Source organism: Haemorhous mexicanus, chromosome Z, assembly GCF_027477595.1.
Source record: "Haemorhous mexicanus isolate bHaeMex1 chromosome Z, bHaeMex1.pri, whole genome shotgun sequence".
Taxonomy (NCBI): Eukaryota; Metazoa; Chordata; class Aves; order Passeriformes; family Fringillidae; genus Haemorhous; species Haemorhous mexicanus.
Genome location: NC_082381.1, coordinates 54,428,854 through 54,453,800, shown reverse-complemented (window position 1 = coordinate 54,453,800; position 24,947 = coordinate 54,428,854). Strand labels below are relative to the sequence as shown.

Here is a 24,947-nt window from a genome sequence, read left to right as displayed (position 1 = left end):
GAGTTAAATTTATCTTTCAAATTAATTATTTTCAGGAGATAAAAAGGGGGTTTAAAAAGTGTACTTAAAATAATGTCTCTCTCTTCACAGGTTGGTGTCACCATAAACAATAGCAGTTTCAATATTACTAGAATTGTAACCTTCACTCCATTTTTTATGATTTCAAATAGAAGTAAATACACTTTGGAAGTAGCTGAAGAGGGCAAGGAAAAGTGGATTCCCATTGTTTTGCAACAGGTAAACTTATAATGGAACCTATTCTAAGTTGTGTCACTAAGGGAAAAAAACTGGTTTGAACACTTTGTGATGGAAAACATGAGCCATGTATAGTGTTCCATGACAATACCCTCTTGACTGTATCATGCCTTTTCAAGAAATTATCTGTATCCTTTACCATTTTCTCAGTGTTTGAGTAGGACATTCTGTAAAGCTGGTTTACATTCTAACTAGAATTTTTTATTCAGTCACCTTGTATCGTAAATAGTATGAGAAAATAACCTCTATTATATTATTGCTACTATCTCTCTGCTGTGGCACTGGAGCTTCTGTTCAGTTTAACAGTGGTATGTGTTAGAATATTTTGGTTGACCTGGTATCCGTGAAGCCATTTAGGTATGGGGAGAAATTCCCTCATGTGATTCAGTTCAGAGTGATCCAAATGGTTCTTCTGGATCTAGTCTCACTTCTGCTACTAAGTGCTCAATGCATACTTCCTAGAAAGAGATCCCTGGCCCTCAGGCCAAGTGGTGTGAAAATGGGTTTAGGGCTTTTGTCTGTGCTGCAGAGGCTGTTGCAGACTGGGTGTGCATCTTGGCAGTTTGCACTGCAGTATCACACAGTTATGGTTTTTGTGTGTTTGCTCTTGGGGCTATCATGCCTTCGTGCAGGACATGTAGGAAAGGGAGCGCTTGTTTGGGGTAGTGTTGGAGGTTTCTTAAAGCTGTAAGTGATCTGTAGAGCCTTCTGGGAAGAGTGAAATCTTTCGCCTTCCCCTGCCCCTTCCCCTTGACAAGAGCATTACCCAAAACAGTTTAGCCTAAAAAATAGTGTTGTTGAAGGCCCAGTTGATTTTCTTTTGAATCCTAGAAGTACAGGATTGTTAGACTTGGAAAAGATTTCTTAAGATAATGTGTCAAGTCCACCCACTAATCTGGCGCTACCATAAATAAATCACCACAAAAATAAATCTCCAAATGCGACATCCACAAATTTTTTTAACACTTCCAGTAATGGTGATTCCATCACTTCCCTGGGCAGTCTATTCTAATGCCAGATTTTCCCTTTAGTGAAGAATTTTTCCTCATAGCCAGTTTAAATGTCCTCTGGTACCATCTGAGGCTGTTTACTTTGGTCCTGATGCTTGGAGACCAGTTACCCCTTTGCCACATCCTTCTTTCAGGCAAGTTGTACAGAGTGATAAGGTGGCCTCTGAGCCCCCTTTTGTCCCGACTGAACAATCACAGCTCCCTCAGCCACACCTCCCAGGACTTGCGCTCCAGACCTTTCAGCAGCACCGTTGCCATTCTTTGGACACACTCCAGCACCTCAATATCAGCATTGTAAATACTCCAAGTGGTTACTAAAAATGCTTGCAAACCAAATTAGAAAAGTTGAAAGGATATCTTCAATGAGATTCCTAACCAGAACTTTCTGCTACTTTTTTGATACATTCAGCACATGCTCCTTAGCTGTGTATATTATCTTTAATGATACAGTCATAAAGACTTGCCATTTAAATAGCATTATTTCAGCTACTGAAATTGATAAGTTGTTCCATTGTGATTTTTGTTAAGTGTGCGTAAAAGTTTAGATCTTTAGATGTTGAAGCCACTTCAGCTTCCCTTTATGCTTATCATATTCAAAATAAATTTCTTTGCTTTCACTCAATAATGGACTCTTTGGCGTATGCCTGCCTGTTTGTTCTGTTTCTTAATATTCTTATGTTCATCTGAATCAGTTTTTTTTGCTGGGTCTTACATAGTTTTTGAGTTCTTTACATGTATGATTCCTCCTCTAGTTTATTGATAAAGGTCTGAAATGACTACATCACTATTGTAGTGTATGTGTTGCAGAATGGGCAACTTCATATCTAATTTCTTGCTCTTAGGAAAGATGGTCAGATGGTATTACTTCTTGTTTTGTGGTTTATATTTGATATATCTTTGCTATTAGAATGATCTAAAATATTTACAGAAGTTCTGAAATTTCTGCAAAAACTATTCAAAGGTATTAGTTTTGGTAGCTGAAATACATTCTGCATATATCATCCCTAGGTTTCCTATGTTGGCTGTTTCATTTGTATGCCTACAGGATTTTCTGGTTTGTCCCACAAATGTCAATGTTTCGTAGGTGTTTCATAATTGTAATGATTAATCTTAGTCTTCTTTCAGTAATAAAGTATCCAGGAAAGACTAGGATCCAGAGTAATCTTAGGATCACTCCTAAAAACTTCTAAAAGGTTAGATATAGTAGTTTACCAAATAAAGGTGTACAGGTCAAGAGAAGATGTATATCCCCTTCTAAAGCCTGTTTTCGCATTGAGTCGATATTTTTCCCTTTGATAGACAGTCTCTAAAAATCCATGTTGTGACAATTTATCTGCCAGGGTTGTTCTTTTGTAATTCAGTTGCCCAATCCAATATCCAGTATTTCATCTCTTCCAAATGTAGGTAGTATCAAGCCTCTATTGGTCTGTATTTGGTCTATCTCTGTTCTTAATCCAGAACAACTTCCAGGAGCAAGTTTACATCTGATCCTGTTGCTAAGATGGATAGCTCTGCTATTCTGATAGTCTGGATTTTTTAAAAATTAATGCCTGTAATTTTTTAGAGTATTTCTCACATTACTCTCTTACATTAGGTAAAAGATCTTCAAAAAATGAAGCAGCTTACTGAAATGTTAATGCTTATTTTGGCTTGCTCCTTTCTCCTACTATTTTTTGTCGTTTTATATTTTTTGTCATTTTAAGTTAAGCAGAGACTTTCCTGCTGATGTTTTTTTAAATTCAGTCTTCTTTCTTAGTGACAGATAACTTGTTTTTTCAGAAAAGAAGGCTATTCTTATGTAGAACTAATCTTCTCTGAGACATCTTCCGTGTCCCATCTTTCCCTGTGGAAAGTACTAAATATATCAGAAACCTTGATCACTATTTCTAGAAAAATGCATTGTTCTTCAAAGATTGCAATAGAGTTAATTGGACAGTGATAAGTGTGCAGTGGTTTCTCATGACAGTCCTTTGAGTTATGTGTAGTGCAAGGCAGATGATCAAAAAATATCCTTAGAGGAAGAAGACATTGTTGAAGACTGTTCATAAGACCAGTGCTAAATATAAATTAAGGATCCCACTGTGGAAGCAAAATTGTTGTATAAATATAACGTCTGGTGAAGTACTTAGCAAGTGTGTGGTAAAAGGCTTGAAAATGACATCATTATGTGACACAATCTCTGGCTAAAGTCTATTACAAAAAATTTTTCAGTTCCCTATAGTTAATTCTGTAATGTCTTGTTTAGCCAATCTTTTTTACTTACTTGTTTTGGATTTTAAACTTCCATTTGCTATTGACTAATTCTCCTTGAGTTTCCTCTGGGCTCAATTAGTTCCATGTTGAGACTTACATGCCGAGTTTTATTATAGTTTACAGCACAATTTAAATTTCCTTTGTCTGTGGGATACGCGTTGATGTAAATTACACCTTCAATCTTACAGTTTAACTATATTTTTTTCCTTTGTCTTCCTGCTTCCTGTGGTGTGAGAAACAATGGGAAAGGGAACTTAGTGGCATGGTAAGTTGGTGAACTAGTCTTTCACCACTGAAGAGTTAATTCTAGGATTCAGATGCAGTTAAATATGGACTCTCATTTCTTAAACTATGTTAGAGAAAAATGGTTCTAAAATGTTGTATGCTGCATGTCAACAGTTTGAAATATGGAAAAGATGGTCTGTCTAGAAAGACTGCCTGTTGATAGCTGAGAGTTGCTATTAGTCATAGCTTGTTCTTCTGGCAGGACTCACTTAGAGACTTTTCATTAGTTACCATTAAAACTTTTACCATCTCTGTCTCCTGGTTGTCTCCATTTAGCAAGTAAACTATTGAAGAGAGATTGCCTTTGATATTTTTAAATCAACAGTGGTTATGATTTCAGCTCTGAATGTGAATAGCAGAAGGTGCTCTCTGATTTAGCTGCCTGATGCTCCATACTGTGTGTTTTAGACCCACATACAGATGTGTGTATATGTACTTTTAGAAAGATATGAAACACTTTTAAAAGAACTGCTATTAGCCAATGTCCTGTGTACTCAAATTACCCTGGGGTGGCATTTATGCAAGTATCCCATTTTGTCATTCATTATCATTGTAAAATTGATTTGAAATTTATACTTTTTTGGAAAAAGGTCTGCTAATGAAAAAACAGTTTCATCTTTTTTATTTTACCAAGCTTGGCATTTTCAATGTTGTAGTTATTTTATACTCTGGATTCTATGTACTTTTCCCATTTTAAATGTACTTCTTTTTGTGAATTTGAAGTCTTACTGTTACCACTTTAGCTCCTTACTCCTCACTATCTTTATTATAGTCAGAATTATTTCTTGACTTCCTTCCTTCCTTACTGTATTCAGGTAAGTGAAAACTTTCAGGTTTTTTTTATAGGTTTCTGATCCTAATTGATACACTTTTGGATAGACTTTATTAGATGAATTTTGAGCTATTGTGAATGGCATTTAAAGCCTGATTTGTAGTCTCACTTTGAAATTTCTGATTTTTCTTTTCTAGTGCATTCCCTTTTGGCCTGAAAATGATGCCAACAAACTGCTTGTTAGAGTTGAAAATTCTGATCTCCCTCCAAAGAAGATAAATTTTGATCAGCAAGAAAACTGTCTTTTACTACATTTGGACAATAAGGTAACATATTGCCTTCCATGTTTACATGTTAGATAAAACAGCATAAATCACTTTTTAATTTTCATTTTCTCAAAACTTTGTTTTCCCATGCTATCAACTATTGCAAAACCTTAGCTAAAGAAAAGATGATGTTTATGCAAATGCATTTAAATGCTCTCTCTTATGTGTGTGTACAAACAGATGTAAGTAGGTATTCTGTTTTAAGAGCTTCTCTGGGGAGCAGTTCTACAGGAGCTAAAATACAGATTGTTTTTCAAGTATTCTTTGTGAGAAATATTAATATTAGTTCTAAAGTAACACTGAGTGACTTCAAAAAATTTACTGGTATGTTGCAGATAGTCTCATCTAGCAGTAGTTTTTAAGTAGGTGAGTGGATTTTGTAGTATAATATTCTTGAGGCCATGAATAATGTGTATGCTTGTAATAAGGAAGGTTACTCTACTACCAGTCTAACTTTTCAGGGTACAGAACTCCTGCATAGTTTTAATTACAAATGGTAATGTCTGCTACCTTGAAGGTATGGTAAAACAGCTAGTTTTACTACTTGATAGTTTTATCTTATGATGAGAGGAAAAGTTCCTCAAAATATTTAAAATACATTTGCTTTGAATTTACATTTGCTTGGAAACCCATTCCATTGTTATTTACTTTAAAATTTTTACAACCGATAGCTTGGAGGAATTGCAGTGGATGTTAATCTGACTGAACATTCTACGGTGATTACCTTTTCTAATTACCATGATGGTGCAGCTCCATTTCTGTTGATAAACCATACCAAAGAGGAAATTATTGAGTACGGACAAAGGTATGTGTGAAGAGGTTTAGTGTGGATGTTTGCATGGAGACATATGAACTGTAGTTTTGTATATTGTAAGCATGCATTCTCTAAAGAAGCCTGTTTTGAAGAAATGGCTGTCAAATTTTGTCAGAGCACCCAAAAATCTCTTGCTTGGTAAATTGAAGGCAATGAATTGTTAGCAATGTTAAATAGTGCTAGGTAGTTTTACAAGTGAGCTGTTTTGTGGTGTCTTTTTATATGAATTTTGTGGCCTTGTGGCGTCTACATTTCTGGTGGGGGGGGCAAAGTCTGTGCTTTTTCTGGAACTGCGCAGGTGCTGACTGTGCAGAATAAGTAATGAAGAAAATTTAACTGAAAGAATGGGTTCAAGTTTTGTGAGATAGGGGATGAGAGGTAGTTACATAAATTTTGCCAAGCCAGGATAAAACCAAGATAATTTTAATGAATATTAGTTTTCTGCAATGAGTGAATATTTACTTCTGCACACAGTTACACTGTTTCCTACCTGTAATGTTTTTGTAATGCTTTGCCACTGTATGCAGATACTGTGCAATGCTGAGAAGTATATACCTGCAGCATTCTTGAATTATTTATTTTTAAATGCCAAACAGCCTATTGTTTTCACCCTTCAGTCAGTCAGAGCAGTATTGTTTAAAGATTTTTACTTGGAAGGTGAAAGAGTTGTTAGTCAAATCGTGTTTGCCTGAAGAATAATAGTTTGGTTTGTTTTTTCTCTGTAAAGATTAGTAATTTTTATCTTTTTAGATGAATTGTGGGAATCCCTAGTGTCAATTTAATTAGAACAGAGTACAGTGTTTCGAGTGGAAAGGCCTACATTTAGTCCAACTGGCTGACCACTTCAGGTCTGTTCAAAAGTTAAAGCATGTTATTAAGTGTGTTGGCCAAGTCAAGAGCTTGGGGCATCTCATGCCTCTCAAGAGAGCCTGTTCAAGTGTTTTGAAAGAAAATCTTCCTAATGTTCAGTCTGAACCTCCCCTGGCACAGCATGGATGCAAGGGAATGGTTCAAATCACTAGATCCTTGCAAGCAGAGATCAGCATCTCTCCACTTCCTCTCCTGGGGTAGCCTCCTTTCAGAGAGCTGTAGAAGACAATTCTGCAAATGTTTAAGTATACGTGAGGGAGAATGGAGTATAAAGCACATTTGTCTGAAAATGTTGATCACAAAGGGGGAAGAAAATAAGTATATAAAATCTACTGTAAATACTTTATTTTTAAAGTATGTGTATGTATATTAAAGTACAAATCCTCATTCTGATTGCTGTTCTGAGAATGTTTTTGTGCATGTTTTTTCATGCATAATGTTATTTTTGTTCTGTTCTCATTACTTGAAAGTATTAGTGTTCTTGTTGAAATGCTAGAATGCAAAGGTCATTGACACAAAATTTGACATTGACATTTGAATTTAAAATTACTTTGTTCTAGCTCCCTCAGTGAATTGGAAGACTGCCTTCAGCCAAACAAGGCAGTGTTGTACACTTGGGCAGACCCAACAGGATCTAGGAAATTAAAATGGAGGTGTGGAAATAGAACCGAGGAAATTGCTGCAAAAGAGGTATTTTTTTTAATCAAAATCTTCTTTTATTGGTGTCTAATTTTATATTTATATGTCCATTCATCAGTGTATGCATGAAATTCGTATTTAATGAGCATGATCAGCAGTCTCATACATGAGTTCCAAACACAGAACAGTAATGACACTTTGTTTGCCAGAGCTTGTGCAAGTAAGCAGTCTTCAGTTGAAAAGTGTCAGTGTGCGTGTGTGGTGAGAGGCTGTCATAAAACTTTGTAATTACTTTTTTCCTGTACCTTAAAAAAAAAGTCTTCCATGGTTGTGCTGCTAAGACTTTGGATTTTTTTTTTTTTTTGGTGAAGTGGAATGATAACAGCATTGTAAAAACTTTTCCTCTCATTTGTAGGACAAAATGGAAGTACTCTGTGTGGATTCTAGAAAAGTGGTCTATTTAATGTCGTTTTATGAAGGTTTGCAGCATATTGTCCTGTTCACTGAAGATGAGAATGTATTTAAATTGACATATGAAAGTGTAAAAGCAGAACTAGCAGAACAAGAAATTGTTCTGTCTTTGCAAGATGTTGGAATTTCATTGGTTAATAATTATACAAAACAAGAGGTGTCCTACATTGGAATTACAAGGTAACTTACTTTGTGTGCAACAGTATAAAATGTTTAACTTCATGTATTTTCACTCTATGAATTTCATTTTGTCTTGCACTGAAAGAGCAAATAAAGGCCTGGGTTAATAATGTTCAGACCTAATCACCACATTTTCCTACTCCCAAGAGAAATGCTTTCACTATGTTTTGTTCTAATGCATATGCTAACTGTATTTAATAGGTATATGGTTTTGGAACAATGTATTTGTAACTTTGTGTGGCAGACTTCCCAATACACTGGACAGAACGTATTTCTTGTCCATGTAGTTTGAGAAGTGATAATAGAGTTTTAAGGAGCAAAGTCTGCAAATAGTTTGTGTCAGTGGGTTTTGTTATCTTCACTGCAGAAACAGCTGAATTCTGCGTTGGAAATTTTGATGCAAAAGCTTGTAGGTCCCTTTAGTTTTGGTTGATTAATTTTGGTGATACACAGCTCTACTGCTTGGGTTTCCTACTAAAAGTATACATTTCAGATAGAAGTGGAAAAGAAATTATGTAATGTTTTGGAAATGTGTGCTATCATATATTTGAACAGGGGCTCTTTGGAATCATTGAGGGACATTTGAATATAATTGCCATAATCCGCACACTTCTTTTTATTCAATTTTGAGGTTGACAGAGTGAGAGTTGTTTTTTCTTGTATAATTCTTTGCAGTTTACTTAAAAACAAACAAGTGTGAACTTCTCATACACATAGGCTTCACGTAATCATATCCATCATTTACTAAGAAAATTCCAGTCCTTGCCCTCACCTGAGAAGCTGTGCTCTGATATTTAGGCAGTGGAAACACGCCATTAAAAGTGGCAGCTGATTGCTAAGATTCACAATAGTGTTGAGATTTCACTAAATTTTTTTTCTTTGAAAGCAGTCATTCATAGTCATTAGTCTAGCAGTTCTTATAGTTAGTTTTGTTTTCTTGTGAAACCCTAATGAGATGTCAGATTCTTGAAAATGGATGGCAGTACTGTTGAAATTGGCTTCATTTTTTTTAGGAGCAAGGAAAAACCCCGAAAACCCAAAAACAAAACCAAATAGGTGGAAAGAAAAAAAAAAAAAGGAGGAAACTCTCAACAATAAAGATAGTACTCTTTTTTGTAGTTGTTGTTTTGAACTTCAGTTCACCTTTTGTTTTCTGCCATTGATGTGTCTCAACACAGACACAGATATAGCTAAAAGAGGTTCGGTGGCTGTGTCTGGAAAGCTACATATTTGTCGGTTAGCGAGTAATTTGTGAAAAGAAGTACCTTCTACCTGCCTGATAGTGTTGGTTTGCGTCCTATTTTATGCTTTTAAGTTTGACTATAAGTGAAATCAGGCACAGAACTTTTCACAGAAGCAGTGGAAAAAAAGTCAAATGCCCTTTAAGCTTGTTTAAATATTTGCTTTAATAAAACTGAGAGACAGAAGAAAGGATAGTATTTTTAAAAAAACCAAACAAAAAACAAACCCAAAACTCCCACCATGAAATCAGTAGAAGAAACATGTAAAACAAAACCACCTCTTGATTTTAGATGGAAAGACTAAATAAAGAAGCTGTCAAGAATAAGACACAGTGCAGGAGGCATTTTATTTTGACTTGAACTTTTAAATTTGTAGTAAATATAAAATGCCGAAGTAAATGCCGGACTATAAGCAGAAAATTACATTGAGATTGTAGAATAATGGATGGCAGTACTACTTCTTTGATAGCGCTTCCTTAGTATCACTACATACCCATCTTCATCAAAGTGGGGAGTTAAACAGACTTGATAATTTTTTTTTTCCCATCATATTGGAGAGACTGGCTTCTGCTTAGTTCCAAGAAGGCAGTGCATGATTTGGGTCACTTCTGTTTGCTACAGTAGTGCTTTATGTTGTGGTTTCTCATTCCGTAGTTACAACATATTAGAAGTCTTTGTTTTGTTCTTTGTTTTGTTTTCAAAGTTCTGATGTGGTGTGGGAGACAAAACCCAAGAAGAAGTCAAGATGGAGACCAATGAGTGTTAAGCAAATTGATAAATTAGAACAAGAATTCAGAGATTACAGTGAGCTAAGCCCTTCAGAAAATAAGATTATTGAGTTGGAATCGAATGTTTTGGTAATACTGATAGTTCTCTAATTCTATTGCTTATATGTATGCACAAGAAAAAGATAATGTATCAATTTTGCTGTCTTTGATAAAACTTACGGTAAAATTTGAGATTATTGATTTACTTACTCCATTTGAAAACACTTCTTTATCTCTGTATTAAAAAAAATACAGGAAAAATTCCACAAATTTGATATATTGCTACAGACTTTTTGTTGTTAGTGCCTGACTTTGAAATTGAGGTGTACTATTTTTGGAGGTTGTAGTGCTAAATATGCATAAAACTACAGAGAGGAAGGTTTGCATTTGGTTCATGTGTTATACCAGTAAATATATTAGTTTCGGGTTGATTTTTTTGTTTTTTTTTGTTTTAGCCTGAAATTCTGTATTTATAGAATGGCTTGTTGTGGAATGATTTAGCTGTGATTCAACCACATAAAATTGAAAAAGAAATTTCAGAAATTATTCTGGAATGTGGAAGCACATTATGCTCCAGAACCTCAGTCCTTGTGTATGGATGAATTCTAGACACTCATTAGAAATGTGCTGTAGGAAAATAAAAACTGGATAGATAAATGATCGAATGTTTATGCCTGTTATAGTCCATTACACTGTTTAGCTTTTCTTCTAGATAGCTATGTGGTAAATGATAGTAACTCCATGAAAAATGTACTATTTTGTTGTTTTATTTCTATTTTTGATTTATAGCAAAATTTGTTCACTTTAAATAGAGGAAAATTATGACATCTAACTTAAAAGGTGCAGAACTTTTAGTGCTGAGCTTTACAGTATAGGTGAACAGTGTAATTTTTTAAGTATATTATATGGAGCAGGATTTTAAAATACTTGGCATACTAAATTTTCTTTAATAATAATGCAATAGGTATGTTTAACTCCTAATGGAATGAACATGACGATTCAACAGCCAAATGAGATTCCTATCAGAAGAAATTATCTGCCAGCTTTAAAAGTGGAATACAGTTCCTCTGCACATCAGAAGTCTTTCAGAATTCAAATTTACAGGATACAAGTGAGTCATGTCAAAAAGTAGTTGTCACTTATTCTGAAAGAACATCTTTTATGGAAACTTAGGTTAATTTCTAGAATTGTTTGGATTTTTCATGTTTTCAATTTAATAGTAATCATTGGCTTTTACATCAGTACTTCTCAGTCTTTGAAATTACTACTTAAGTGCTTCTTGGAAAAAAAGGAAGACATATATAACTGTTCAGAAAAAAAAATTGGCATTCATCTTACTTGCTTTTTCTCGGAGCATTTCTGTATAACAAGCAAAAAGAGGTGAAATTTCTTGTCTTGTTATGCTCAATATTTTAAGAACAAGTCTTTTGGAAAACTTTTGTGGACCATTTATTACTACCAATTTAAAGAAGCTTTTCTAAATGATTAGAATTAGATTATTAGATTTTGAAAATAGATATATTTTAAGTACAGTAGTGGCTCTTTTCTGTTTTTGGATTGGTGGAAAGCCACAGGTAAATATCATATCTCTAGAGTTTGTCCTGGTTTTAAAATATTTCACTATTGTAAGCTAATGTGCTGCACCTTGTCCTGTCCTTACCCCTACTAGATACAAAACCAGATTCCTGGAGCCATATTTCCCTTTGTGTTCTATCCTATTAAACCTCCAAAGTCCATCACCTTGGATTCAGGTTTGTTCTAGTTTAACATAATCCTTCCTTTTAAAACAAAAGATAACTTGCTTGTACTGAAGTTAGTAATTTTATCAGATTTATCACTTTTATCAGGTGAGGTCTGCATGAACTTTCTGACTGCAGTTAATGGAAATAATACAGATAATAATAATAAGTAGAAGTAAGGAAGCAGTTACCCCTACAAAGAAAATATACAGAACACTGTTTCAACAGTTAACAATAAACAGAAAAAAAGAAAATGTGTTTTATTTGTCATTATCGTACCTTTTAAAGAGCATCTTTTTGCTGCATTATGTAATTGATTGTGGAGAACATATGACATGAAAGTTACTTAAACTTAAAAGGGGGTTTTCAGTTCAGACCACCACTAAAATTTAATGATGACTAATATATGAGAAGACTTGTCTGTTCATAAGATAATTTTTGTTAATTTTGATGATAGTGAATCTGTGGCACTGTTTCTGTGCTACTTACATTTGGAGTTTTGGGACAGTGAGGATTCACTTGTCGTCTTTAGTCTTCCGCTATTTCCCTACTACTCTAGTATCATGCAGTGCATATTCTAGTAATCTATCTGAAGTAATCTTAACTACTAAGAAAAGAAATGTGCCTAAGCTCAGAGTTGTTAAGTGACATTTATAAGCTCTCCAGATGGCAAATTATGTTTTGTATGGTTTTTAGGTAGCTTTCTCCATTGCTTGGAGCATAGAGCATAGAGCTCAATGTTGCTATACTAAGTGATGAACTGGAGTCTTTCATTAATTTTTTCACACCAAAGTCACTTGGAAACCCTAAGTAATATCAAAAGGGATTCTGAATTGAGACAAAGAATACTGCTTGCAATTTTATTCAGAAACTAGTGGAATGTCAGTTGTTCATTCTGAATATGATTGGTTTTAAGCTACGCTGCATGAATCTGCAGAATTTGTTTTTGTTTGTTTAGTTTGCTTTATCAGCCATTGGAAAATCTTATTCCATGACTAAAGAAATTACATAAATCTAATATTATATCAGTATTAACTTTCTTTTAAATGAAGACAGTGCATTTTCAGTTAAATAGCATTTTGATGTTCCATTTCATCCTTGTGTTCCTATTACTTTCTGTTCCTGCCCTTTTCCCCATCTTAGTTGTTTGCCAGTCATATCCATTATGTAATCCTGTTGTACAAGATTGAGAAAATCCTGAATGTATATGATATTTTCATAAAAAACCTTAGGAAGTTATGTATATCATATAATAATCCGTGCTGATTTCTTTTTATTTGACAACTTCATAGCACCAAAACCATTTACTGATGTCAGTATTGTCATGAGAACTGCAGGACACTCACAAATATCTCATATTAAGTAAGTATTTTGACATGCTATTGGATATATTCAATCAAGCTTTAAAATTAAAATTATTACAGAGGCAAACATAATGAAAAGTCATTTTAACACAAACTCAGTCTTGAAATCTCAGAGGATTTTAACAGAGATGAAAGCTCAGTGTCCTGAAGAATAAAGTAAGGATTTTTAGCTGCCTTTTAAGGCATATTTTTAGTCATCTTTATTTAGAAAAAAATCTATGAATAGTGGTGCTATATACAGTGTTAAATGCTGTTTTGTGTTTAAAATTGTTTTGATTATTTGTAAATGTGTTTATCTTACATCTAAGTGGGAAGCCTTCTTTTCACCAATGATTAATCCCTCAAAAAAACCACAAAACAAATAAAACAAGAAAACCAACAACAAAATGCACACAAAAAACAATCCCCCAAAACCTCAAAACAAAAACCCACACCAAAAAAACCCACCAAAGCCAGTACCTGAAGATGTGTAAGTGGTCTAAACCTGTACTAAGCTTTAGGTGTTACATGTTTTTGTAGAGCACCTTAATAATTATTTTTTGTTTTATGTGTAGGTATTTTAAGGTTCTGATTCAAGAGATGGATCTCAGATTAGATCTTGGCTTCCTGTATGCAATTGGTGAATTCTTTACACAGACTGATGTGCCAAGTGACCAAGAGGTAGAAACCTTTTGTTGTTTGAAGATAAAGAGATATTAAATTTGTATCTATTCAACTTGTATTTTTTTTAAAAATTAAAATTTTTTTTCTGTGTCCATATCAGTGGCTGATTTCTGTGTATTTGGGAATAATATGTGAGGTTTTCATTTACTGTTACCTGAGTCTGATAGTAGACTCCTTCCTTTATGCTCATCCTTTATGTTATGGAAAGAAGGCTTTAAACGTTACAGTACAGGGACAATGAGAGGAGTTTGTACATGAGAGAGTATAAGTAGTATTAATCAATGTATTGTATCAGTGACAAATGACTAGTAGTTTTATATACTCCAGATTTTGAAGAAATATCTTTTCAAATGCATTTACAGCTACAACTTTTCGAAAAGGATGTTGAATCTCTTCAAGAAGAACTAATGAGTGTGTCATCAATGGATACATCACAAATCAGCGTGTATGAATACTTCCATATCTCTCCAATTAAGGTATTCCTTTTTCACGTTATAGACTGAGTTCACTCTCTGAAAATTTTTTTTCTCATGCAGGACAGTAGGCAGTTGAAATAAAGATAGAAACAACTGATTTAAAAAAAAATGGCCAAGAAAGTATTTTCATTGTAACCACTAACTTACTACTGCATTTTTATGGCTTACTTTATGAGTAATTTTTTTTCATTTTATTATTTATGAGTTCCTTGCAAAATGCTCGTTTGTTTGCACACAGTGTATTATGGATTGGAAAGTGATGTAATTTCTAAAAAACATGCATAGCCAGGGTAGAAGATTAGTGTGCAGCCGATATTATTGCAACTGTGATAGGACTTTATAGGCTCTATAACAGTTGTTAAGAGAGTCTCCCATCTATCAATGGGAAGTAGATCAAAGAATGATTTGAGTTGCACCTCTTTGCAGTATCTTGTGAGATGTTAGAAATTATATTTGACAAGAAAAAATGTGGGGAGGAAATAGGATGGAATAAATGGGCTTGAGTTTTTACTAAAAGCTTAGTCTTTAGTGGTTATGGATTGAGTGACAATGACTCTGCAAGGTAACTATGTATATAGATATAACTCACTGAAATGAGCTACAGTTAAGCTCTGTTATAACATAATGAATGTTGTGTGATACTGTCTTCAGAGAGTCAGAAACAGGCACAACTTCTTTTAATCTGATTTTGAAAATGGCTGGATAGATTTCTACCATTTTGTGCCATGAAAGCCATTTTGAGCAATTTTCCTGAATGTTTTTCTTTTCTGATTGCTTTAAACCCAATACTTTGGTTATTTCAGGTGTGCACAGGTAGGATTTTTCCTGTATGCATATTCCAGTAATTATTTGGCACCCGCTAAACTTGTTTTAGTAATTACTTGTTTTCAGGGTTTTATGTTACATTCTTGCTTGCACACTATGTTGTGTTGTCATTTTCTGTCTGCTTTGATTTTGGGTACAACTTAGACAAACTAATTGTTTCAAAAATGAGTTAATAATCTAAATTATAGCTGAAAGAATCTGGAGACCATCTCTGAAAACAGAAGTTAGCAGTTTCAAGTTCTTGTTTTCTTAAAGGTAGTTCAAATTCTTCACTTCGGCTTTAAATGTCATTGGGCTTTTTTTGGCCTACATTATGTATTTGTGTGCTCTTACAAAGTCAGACTGGTTTCAGTCAGACTAGAAATGTCCTAACTCAATTTTAAAATCATCTAAAGGATTATAAAGATAGAAATACTCTACATCTAACAACTAACCATGTTATTTCCCAATCTCGTTTTTATCTTTCAGTTACACTTGAGCTTTTCACTCAGTACGGGTGGAGAAGATAGTAACAAAGAAGAAAGAAAGAATGAATTGATACCATTTCAGTCCTTGAATCTCCTGCTGAAGAGCATAGGGGCCACCCTTACAGATGTACAAGATATTGTCTTTAAGTAGGTTAAAAATACAAATGTAAAAATTACTCACAAAGATTATACCAATATTACATATGTTGAGTTTTATTTTGTTCTGCATAGTAAGGATTTACTTTTTCCCTTGTCTCTGTTTTTAGGTTGGCATTCTTTGAGCTCAGGTATCACTTCGGTACTACACAGCAGCTTCAATCAGCAGTTATAAGGCATTATTCAAAACAGGTGAGAATAAGAAAATGTCCAATAAGTAAATATTCCAATAAATTTTTATTTTGAAGCTGCTACTGTGCATTTTTCATTCTATTAAACAAAATAAAATTTATTTTCATCCTTGTATTTATGTACAAATGTTAAATAAATGCATACAAACCAATTACTCATTAATAGGATTTTATTGCCTTGCCAAGTGGCATGGATAATAAAACAGCTTTCTGGGATAGGGGAAGCAAACACGATGGAGCTCTGATAGAACATGATTGGCATTAAAACACTAACACAATTTCTTGGACATTAGTACTATTCAAATCATAGTACCTTTTTGGCTTTTGTGTACTGTTGAAAGTCCTGCCATTCAGTGGAGAGAATCCAACAAAAGTACTTTTGCATAAAAGAATTAGTCCTCTCCATCCATCATTAATAATAAGGGACTACTGTAATGTTTTTAAGTAATGTTGCTTCTTGGCTGACATAATATGGTTTACTCACTGATTTTCTCATTTTTTTATTACAACTACTTCTACTTTTCTGGACAATTTTGAGGTTTTAATATTGAACTCTTGTTTCTTTCCCTGTTTTAATCTGAGATACTACACTGTTTGCCTTTGTTTTAGTATAATTTAGGAAATATTTTTGCTATACCTATTTTCATTTTAGGCTATTAAACAGATGTATATTCTTATTCTTGGCCTTGATGTGTTGGGTAATCCATTTGGATTCATAAGAGGCTTGTCTGAAGGAGTAGAAGCTTTTTTCTATGAACCATATCAGGTAAAATTCTCTGCTGCCCTTTTACAAGTAGATAGATAGACATTGTATTGAAAATCTATATTAATACCTTTTTGGTTTTAAATTTAGACTTAGAATTGAAAATTTCAAGTGAAAATGCCTGGAAAACTCAAGTGAGAGTAAAAAGGACAGAGATGTCTACTTAACTACCAAAAGGCCGTTTCTTACAATTTATACCTTAAAATAAATCTTTCACTTCTCCTTAAAATGAGCAGACTTCAGAGAATTTATTATTATTCTAAAATTGTCTGTCTTTCTGTCACAGGAGCTTTTGTGGGTGCTTTCACACTTTATCATTCAGTGTCATCCTGTTTTCCTCTGTTACATATAAATCCCAATAAAAATATAAGATTTAAAAACATATAAGGCATACTATACAAAGCTCATTATGAGTGTATGCTTTTTTTTCTCACAGGGAGCCATTCAGGGTCCTGAGGAATTTATAGAGGGAATGGCACTAGGACTTAAAGCACTGGTAGGGGGAGCTGTTGGTAAGTTTCAGTGCTGTGATGGTAGTTCGCCTAATAGTGAACAATAGAGATGAGCATTTGTAAATTGCATTAGAATTTTAATTTGGTTTATATTCCAATAGGTGGATTAGCAGGAGCTGCCTCAAGAATCACAGGTGCCATGGCAAAAGGAGTAGCTGCAATAACTATGGATGAAGATTACCAGCAAAAAAGGAGAGAAGCCATGAATAAACAACCCACTGGTCTGAGAGAGGGTATCACTCGTGGTGGAAAAGGACTAGTTTCTGTAAGGAGGAAAACAAAAATTAATTTATTTTATGTAGGCAAGAGTACCAGGCGATTGTTGTGTTCAGCAGAGAGTTGCTGGTTTTCAATTTTTTGAGTTAGTTTTTTGTTCGTTTCTTAATTTTAATTTTAGTTTTGCAGGTGTATAGCTACAATTAAATGATAGTTTTATAGAAAAATGCAAGAGGGTAGAAGAGAAGGTAGAAACTGTGAAGCAGGTTTCTCTAATTCTGTTGGCTTGTAGTGAATTCTAGAATACTCCCAACACATGTACTTTGAGGCTATTCACTAATAAAGTAGAAAGAAAAATGTTAAAAATTAAAAATATTCTATGAAAGCATAATTGTAATATCTGTTTTGTTTATTCTGGTAGGGTTTTGTCAGTGGCATAACAGGAATAGTTACAAAACCAATAAGAGGTAAGTTTGGTCTTGATGCATTAACTGTTTACTCAGTGGTAAATTCTTGATATTTGATGAGCTGTTGTAAATCAGAGTTATAAAACTTTGTCAAGATTTTATATTCCTGCTGACTTGCAGTTTAAATGTTGTTTACATGAACTTTGTGTGGAGACTATGTAGTTGTGTATCAAATAAGATTTGTAATTAAATGGTAATAAAACTTGTTAAGATTTTCAGAGAAACTCTGTGGTTTATAATGATTTACTCCTTTTAATGCTTTTAGGAGCTCAGGAAGAAGGAGCAGCTGGTTTTTTCAAAGGTGTTGGAAAAGGCTTAGTTGGAGCAGTAGCTAGGCCCACTGGTGGAATCATAGATATGGCAAGCAGCACATTTCAGGGTATTAAAAAGTAAGTAAAGTAAGTGTACAGAATATCATATGGCATGAAAGAGACAGTAGGAACACTAGTAGTACCTTGTGTCTTTGTATCACTTCTATGTTATTTACGTAATAAATAGGTGGCTCTTTAACAAAATACACACTTGATATAATTTAAAAAATACAGACACAAATCTCAGCTATTTCTAGCATTACTGAAAAAAACTAGTTTAAATGTCTCAGCAATCAGACTTCCTTCAGCTGATGATTTTTAACTTTTACTCCAAATAAGCAGGAAAAAAAAGGACTTCTCAGATGCTTTCAAAGTTACTTTATATATTGTTACTACTTTATGAAATTATTTTCAAGACCACTAGATGATACCAGTCTCAGAACTATGTTAAGAATACATTTAAATATTGTGACAGTCTTACTTTAATAAATTCATTGGTGAAGATTATTCCACACTGTTATGTGCAATAAAGGAGGAGACAGTTTTGAAGAGGCACTTTGTTGCTTTAAATACAATTGTTTGGTGGCCCTGTTCTTAGTGAGCTGGATCACTTCTGTTACCATAAGAATGCCAGTCTCTTTTGTTTTCCTGTTCAAGTTTTTTAGCAGAGAAGTGCAAGAAAAATATCAGAGTGAAATATGGTACAGTTCTATTCTATATGGTACAGTTGTCTTTATTTTTGAAGTTTTGAAGTGCAGTAGTTAGACACTAATTAAGTATTTGCAGTCTGTGCCATCTAATTTGATAATTGTTATTCTTGGAAATAGGCTTCTGAGTCTATTGCTGTTTTATGTAATGTCTGTTACTTTGCCAAAGTGTATATATAGACAGCAATAGTTGTTATATGAGTACTTGAATTTAATTTGTGTACAAAATAATTTAGTTCCTTAGCTAAATAGTGTAGTTGAGTAGAGATATTGATATGTATCTTAAATTTTCTGCTGTGTCAGGGTTGCAGATTCATCAGAAGATGTGATAAGCCTGAGACCACCTCGCTTTTTTGGTGAAGATGGCGTTATTAGACCTTACAGATTAAGAGATGGAACTGGAAGTCAAATGTTACAGGTGAAGAAAATGAAAGATAAATTTTGACATAAATTTAAACTCATCTTACATAGAAATAAATACTTTAGAATTTCCCTCTTCCTAAATTCCCTTTCACTTCTTACCTAGAAACTCCGTAGCCAAGAATTAAATCAATTTCTTATGCACATAACCACACTGGGGATTTGGCTGCTGTGGTACAATTTTTGAGGGAGACACCATAAAGTAGATCGGTATATCTATAAAAGCTTATGCACAGAGCATTCTGAAGAAATAAAAAGGTTTATATGTGCAAAGGAAAAGTTTTATGCCTTTAAATTTTTTTTTTGGTGAAAATTGTTGATAAATACACATAGTTTTTTCAGTAATTTTATAATACACATAGCTTAAACAGTGACTTTTAAGTCTCAATTTTGTGTAAAACAGCATTTTAAAGACACTTTTAAGACACTAGAAATAGTTGTATTTATGTCATACTGAAGCCTTTGAAAGAACATAAACAGTTCTGAAATGGAATACTGTTTGCAGGAAGTATATGCTGGACAGCTCTTACTTTTTAATGATTTATCTGCTCTTTAAGCAAATTTGACTCAAAAAATTCCCCTCAGAAAGGGAAATAATTTCAGTTGTGACACACACAGCTTACTAAGTTTCTGTTTTTTCTTTTTGTTAGAATAAAACTTCTTTCTAGAAATGTTCAACAATAACAAATAAAGTAGTAATTAGTGATTGCATAAATTTAAACAGAATTTTAAAAATACGCATGGAAGGATTCACAGTGTGCTACAAAAATATTGTACCAGAATAACCTTTTTGGTGAAGTGAATGAGAATGTGGTAGCCTTTGGGAGAGCATTTTATGACTAATTTTGATTATTCCTACAGCTGTTTGTTCCATGTTGAGTTGCATTCTTCTTTCGGTTTCTCCTGCATCTCATTAGTTTGTCATTAATTTTCTGGTAGAATAGGACTGATCTATTGGGGATACCTTAGCTATGTTCATTGTTCCATTCACTGGTCATGTAGTTCAGCCAACAGTGAAAGTGCTTTGATAATAAATACTATACCTGTGCCTTTCTTGTAAATGAGATGGCTTTAACCTGTGCTCTCCAATTTCTAACTTGTGTCATAAAGCCTTAACTACCCTATGCCCTCTGGTAGTTAGAAGCTACTACTGATGGATAGCATAAATTTGTTACTAATCTTTATCCTCTTTTTGCTAAGAAAATAAATTTTCAAACATCCCCTTGTCTATTTTAAAGTATATTGCTAAAACAAATGCTAGCAAACAGTCAGCTCTAATGAGCTGAATTGACATTGCTTTTGCTTCTTAAATGTTTACGTTTTTATATTTTGGTTTTTTTTCTGAGAAACTTTTACAAAAAGGTAACTTGTACGTTTAATTTTTCTGTATTGTATGACCAAGTACAGTACCTTCCCTTATCTGACTTAAAGTACACTAAGGCGTGGCCTTGTGTAATGCCTTTGATATTCTGTGATGGCAGCCATCATTTGAATGTAGCTAAAACTGAAGGATTGTTAGCTTCATATTAGTTTTTACTATTGATGATTCTAAGGCATAATTAGTCTTGAAGAAATGTTTTCAGAGCTCCAAGCAGAGTAGACAGGTCAATAGACCTGTCAAATAGATAGTCAAATAAGAAAATAAAGATTTGCATTTTTTCCCCCAGTCATTCAGTCATTAAATTCTGCTATAGGATATTTGGTGTCTTAATTTAACCCTTAAATGTACTAAAGTTTTTGGTTCTTAATGTTTGTGGTTTTAGAGCTGTTACTTTGTTTTGCATGAGACTCAGTGTGTTGCATGTCCACTATTTCAAAGAGTTTGAATAGAACTCTTAATATTTTCCTATGGATAAAAAGATTTCTCTCTGCTTTTGCAATGCTTCTTTGCATACAGGTCTGGTGACTGGTCGCACTGTGGTCACTGTATTGTAGCTTTTCAACAGATTACAGGATTAGGTTGGAATAAAACTTCTTTTGGTGATTTAGAGATTGTATATGCTGATCAAAGGAAATAGGTTATTTTGTGTGCTCATACTGTGCCCTAAATTTAGGATGTCACATAAGAATTTCTGTTTTCGGTGGTTTTATTTTGCTTTAATTAACAAGCTTGCCAGGCAAACTAGTACTTTTAAACTAATACTTCTGCTTTCTTCTTCCCTTACCATGCTTTCAGAAAAGGCAGGCCTACAAAGAGTGGACTGTGGCTCACAGTAGTAGTGATGATGATGACAGTTAGGATAATGTGTATTGTAACAGATATACATGGCCTTTGTCACATTCTTTTGACCTTTAAGTTTTAAATGTTGCTGCTATAATTCCCGCTGAGAAATCGGGGTTTTGTGATACTAAATTCTTACTTTTTAAACTGTGAAAAAATGTGGGGATAATAAAATGTATGATGATGAGTGCTAGGCAAACAAGCAAATAATATAATAAAGATAGTTGTACAGGTAAACCCAGATGTTAGGCAAAATAGTATTGAATAATATGAAGAAATAAGTAATACCATGACTTAGAGTTTATTTCCAGATGTATTTTTATCAGCTGTGTTTAATGTTTTTTGCATTTATATAAGTGTTTAACAGGGTTTATTTACTATTGCTTTAAATGTGTTTAGTAAAACTTTACTGATTTGTACAGTCCTTATTGGTGTTAAAATGCTGTTTGACTGTTTTATTCAATTACTATTTCAAAAGTATTTTGTCTGCTTTTCTTCTTAACAATAAACATGTCTAAAGTATATCTAAAATGGATTCATCTGTTCTGTTCCAACATTATTTCTCATGTTTCCTGGAACTAGATAGTGTAAGAACACTAAATGGCTTATAAAGGTATTTAATAGATAAAATACATACAGTATTCAAGAAACATTATCAAAAACTTTTAGTTTCTCATTTATCATTTGTTTTATCATAATTTTTAATACTTAATTTGTGCAACTTTTGGTATCCTTAAGCATGCGAAATAACAGTTTATTTTGTTTTTTATTTTGACTACAAATTATTTGTTTCGTAAGTCAATATTTTTATTTTCATAACAACAACAACAACAAAAAAAAAAAAAAAAAAAAAAAAAAGTGAAAAAAATCTGCTCCAGGACTAAACTTCATGTAAAAAACACAGACAGATGTAAAAAGAATACCATTAGTTCTTCAAGACATTGTGTAATAAAACACACATAATATGCAAAAGTGTTTAGTTTTTTATTTACCTAGACATTGGGGGGTGAGGGGAAAGTGTGAACACTGATCAACTACAATTTGGTATTATAAATTCTACCAAATACCTTTACAAGTTTCTGATTTCTTAAAAAGGCATTTATTCTATATTCACTTGCAGAAATGCTTGCAGAAGTTTTCTTGTTCTTTTTTTGCGGTTTGTTACTGAATTCATATTTTTGTGTTGCACTTTAAAGATATCTTGTAATAGATAATTCTGTACCAGTATTATAATGAGAATTAATTCTTCTGCCACTATCTGAGCAGTCAGCATTGCTCTAAAACAGTAAGAGCTTCTGAAATGTTTGCATATTCAGTGAGGTCTTTCATTGTCTGTTGGCGTCCATTTATCAAAATTCTGGGGGAAGAACCATTAAAATTGTTAAGATTGTTTATTTTGGCACTGTGCATTCAAAAACTGCTATATTGGGTGATCTCTTGGGCAGTTACCCTTTGCCCTTAATGTCACAGAGAAAAAGGGGGACAAACTAAGTTTGGGAGATGGTTTTAGCTGAAATTGCTTATGCTTATGATGGCTACAGGTCATGTGTTCCTATTTGTTTTGTAATGCTGTCACCTCAAAAGGATGCTTTGCAGAAACAAATGAAAGGCTCTGTTGCAGTGTGTTACTGCCTGAAACATTGTGGGAAGGATTTTGAATGTTTCAGGTACAAATGGATCTCCTGTATTTCTTTGAAAAACACAGGAAATAATTTTGCTCTTCAGTTCTGAAAAAAGACACATGATGTCAAAAAGTTGAGGAAATTGTTAGGTCTAACATAATGGAAAGGTTACTGTGACATTTAATTAACTTTACTAGGTTTTGAAAATTTGGAATAATGTTACTTAATGTTATCTTTTTCCTTTGTGCTGCTTTACTGCAATTTGGTTTTTTAGTCTATAAAGTTGTTTTTCTTTTGTAATGACCAATCTTATTAGGAGATGCATTAGAAACGTCATAATTTTTGGACCAAAATTTACCTAGGTTTTAAATTTTTTTAACTTAAAATCCTACATGTTTATGCAGAACATGGAGGTAAAATTAGTACATGGATGGTAGTATTTCTGCATCAGAAATTACTAATTCAAGTTACAGTGCAGTATAAGTGAAAAGAATTTGTTCTTTACCTGCTAGATTAAAAGGTTGTAGAATGCTATGTAAAAAAAAAAAGGCCCAACGGAACTAACAACTCCAGTTGGAGTTGGCAAATATGATTATATGCCCTGAAATATTTTGTATCTTTGGTGTAGTTATATTTTTCTATTTTTTAAAGTTTTTGTGTTAACAGAAAATATAGTAATTTTGTGCAAGTATTTTACTTGTTTCTCTCTTGAGTCTACACTTCTCTGAACACACATAGAAAAAGAAATAAATTGGATCTGGGGATTTGGGATAACAAAAAATATTACTATCTGGGATGTTAGTACTTACTTTCTCTTTAGGTCATGGGACAAAAAGCTGTGAAAACTAATAGTAGAAACTGATGTTCTTTCAGGATGGAAAAATCTCTAGAACTAAAACAAAAATGCCGAAACTTTTAGAGATTATTTTCTTCAGGGATTTAAAGTAACATAGCAAAAATGAGAAACCACATTTTCAAATTTTTTTTTTCTTCAATTTAATGTATTTTAACAGTTGAACTTTTGGCTGCATAATTCCACCACCCCATCACTTTTAACTGCTGAACTGAATTTGAAGTCCAGTACTGTCCCTGAAAACTCCCAAGTCCAAGTACCCTCCTTTTGTCTCAGATTGCTAAATTTTGTGCTATTGACAAATTGACAGTGCAGCTTTTCCCAAGAGTTCAGTTTTAGTCTTACTATGACTTGTTTAACTCCCTCCTTGCTGAGGTGAATAACTGGCTGTGCTCTTTACCTTTGATGTCATCCAGTACATCCCTTTTGTTCAGGCCTCTCTGGTGGTCCGTTTTTCTCATGATGCTCTCTAGGCATAGGTCAGTGCCAGGGGATACTTTATACCATTTTGAGGATCATTTAATAGACTGTTTATGCATAAAATTTTACAAGTCATTTTCAGAAGCAACAGATGTGCGAGGTCTTGGCCCTGCTAGGGAATAAAGCTGAAATACTGGTTTTGTGCTTTTGAAGCTTAGTCATTCGCAGTTGCGCCATGCAGTCAGTGGTTCTCGGTGTCAATGTCTACCCAACCTCAAAATATATGCAAAATATTTTTGTTATTATTATTTTTAATTTTCTTTTATAACTTGTGAGTTTGTGAGGATGCTTATACTGTGTTGTATAAGGTCTTTGCACATTATATTACTTCAGAGAAGACAGTCCTTCAAAGTGTGCTTCGGTACCATATCCTCTTGTATTGGAGGTGTTCAGCTTTTGGTTTAGTGATTCTTTTTGGTCATGAGCTTCGTATCAGGTAGTATGTTGAAGTGATTTGAGCAGCCCCTTGTTCCTTAGTATTCACACTTTGGTCTGCCAGAAGGAACATCCGAGGAGTCGGAAAAGTATGTCATGCTAATCCTTGCTGTCTTTCCCTCACTGCTTTTGAGCTTGGTTTCAAATCAAAACATAAACATCCATATCCTTAAGTA

General features: G+C 33.6%; 1 protein-coding gene across 3 annotated transcripts in view; it reads left to right on the top strand.

Annotated features, from left to right (window-relative positions):
* The window catches only part of VPS13A (vacuolar protein sorting 13 homolog A), a 107,916-nt gene that overhangs the window by 71,493 nt on the left and 11,476 nt on the right, over window positions 1-24,947 (top strand). For 2 of the 3 annotated variants that reach the window (XR_009485121.1, XM_059836883.1), the window contains exons 50-68: window positions 91-237; window positions 4,773-4,901; window positions 5,573-5,706; window positions 7,146-7,275; window positions 7,640-7,875; window positions 9,820-9,973; window positions 10,848-10,994; window positions 11,553-11,634; window positions 12,915-12,984; window positions 13,541-13,646; window positions 14,012-14,125; window positions 15,419-15,564; window positions 15,684-15,765; window positions 16,417-16,530; window positions 16,964-17,039; window positions 17,141-17,304; window positions 17,677-17,722; window positions 17,988-18,111; window positions 19,044-19,158. Coding sequence is in view for 2 of the 3 variants with exons in the window: in XM_059836883.1 (XP_059692866.1) it covers window positions 91-237; window positions 4,773-4,901; window positions 5,573-5,706; window positions 7,146-7,275; window positions 7,640-7,875; window positions 9,820-9,973; window positions 10,848-10,994; window positions 11,553-11,634; window positions 12,915-12,984; window positions 13,541-13,646; window positions 14,012-14,125; window positions 15,419-15,564; window positions 15,684-15,765; window positions 16,417-16,530; window positions 16,964-17,039; window positions 17,141-17,304; window positions 17,677-17,722; window positions 17,988-18,111; window positions 19,044-19,158 (2,316 nt within the window). In the remaining variant the exon portion in view is untranslated. Of the gene's footprint in view, window positions 1-90; window positions 238-4,772; window positions 4,902-5,572; window positions 5,707-7,145; window positions 7,276-7,639; window positions 7,876-9,819; window positions 9,974-10,847; window positions 10,995-11,552; window positions 11,635-12,914; window positions 12,985-13,540; window positions 13,647-14,011; window positions 14,126-15,418; window positions 15,565-15,683; window positions 15,766-16,416; window positions 16,531-16,963; window positions 17,040-17,112; window positions 17,305-17,676; window positions 17,723-17,987; window positions 18,112-19,043; window positions 19,159-24,947 lie in introns of those variants that run through there. The other variant, XM_059836885.1, reaches the window with a different exon arrangement.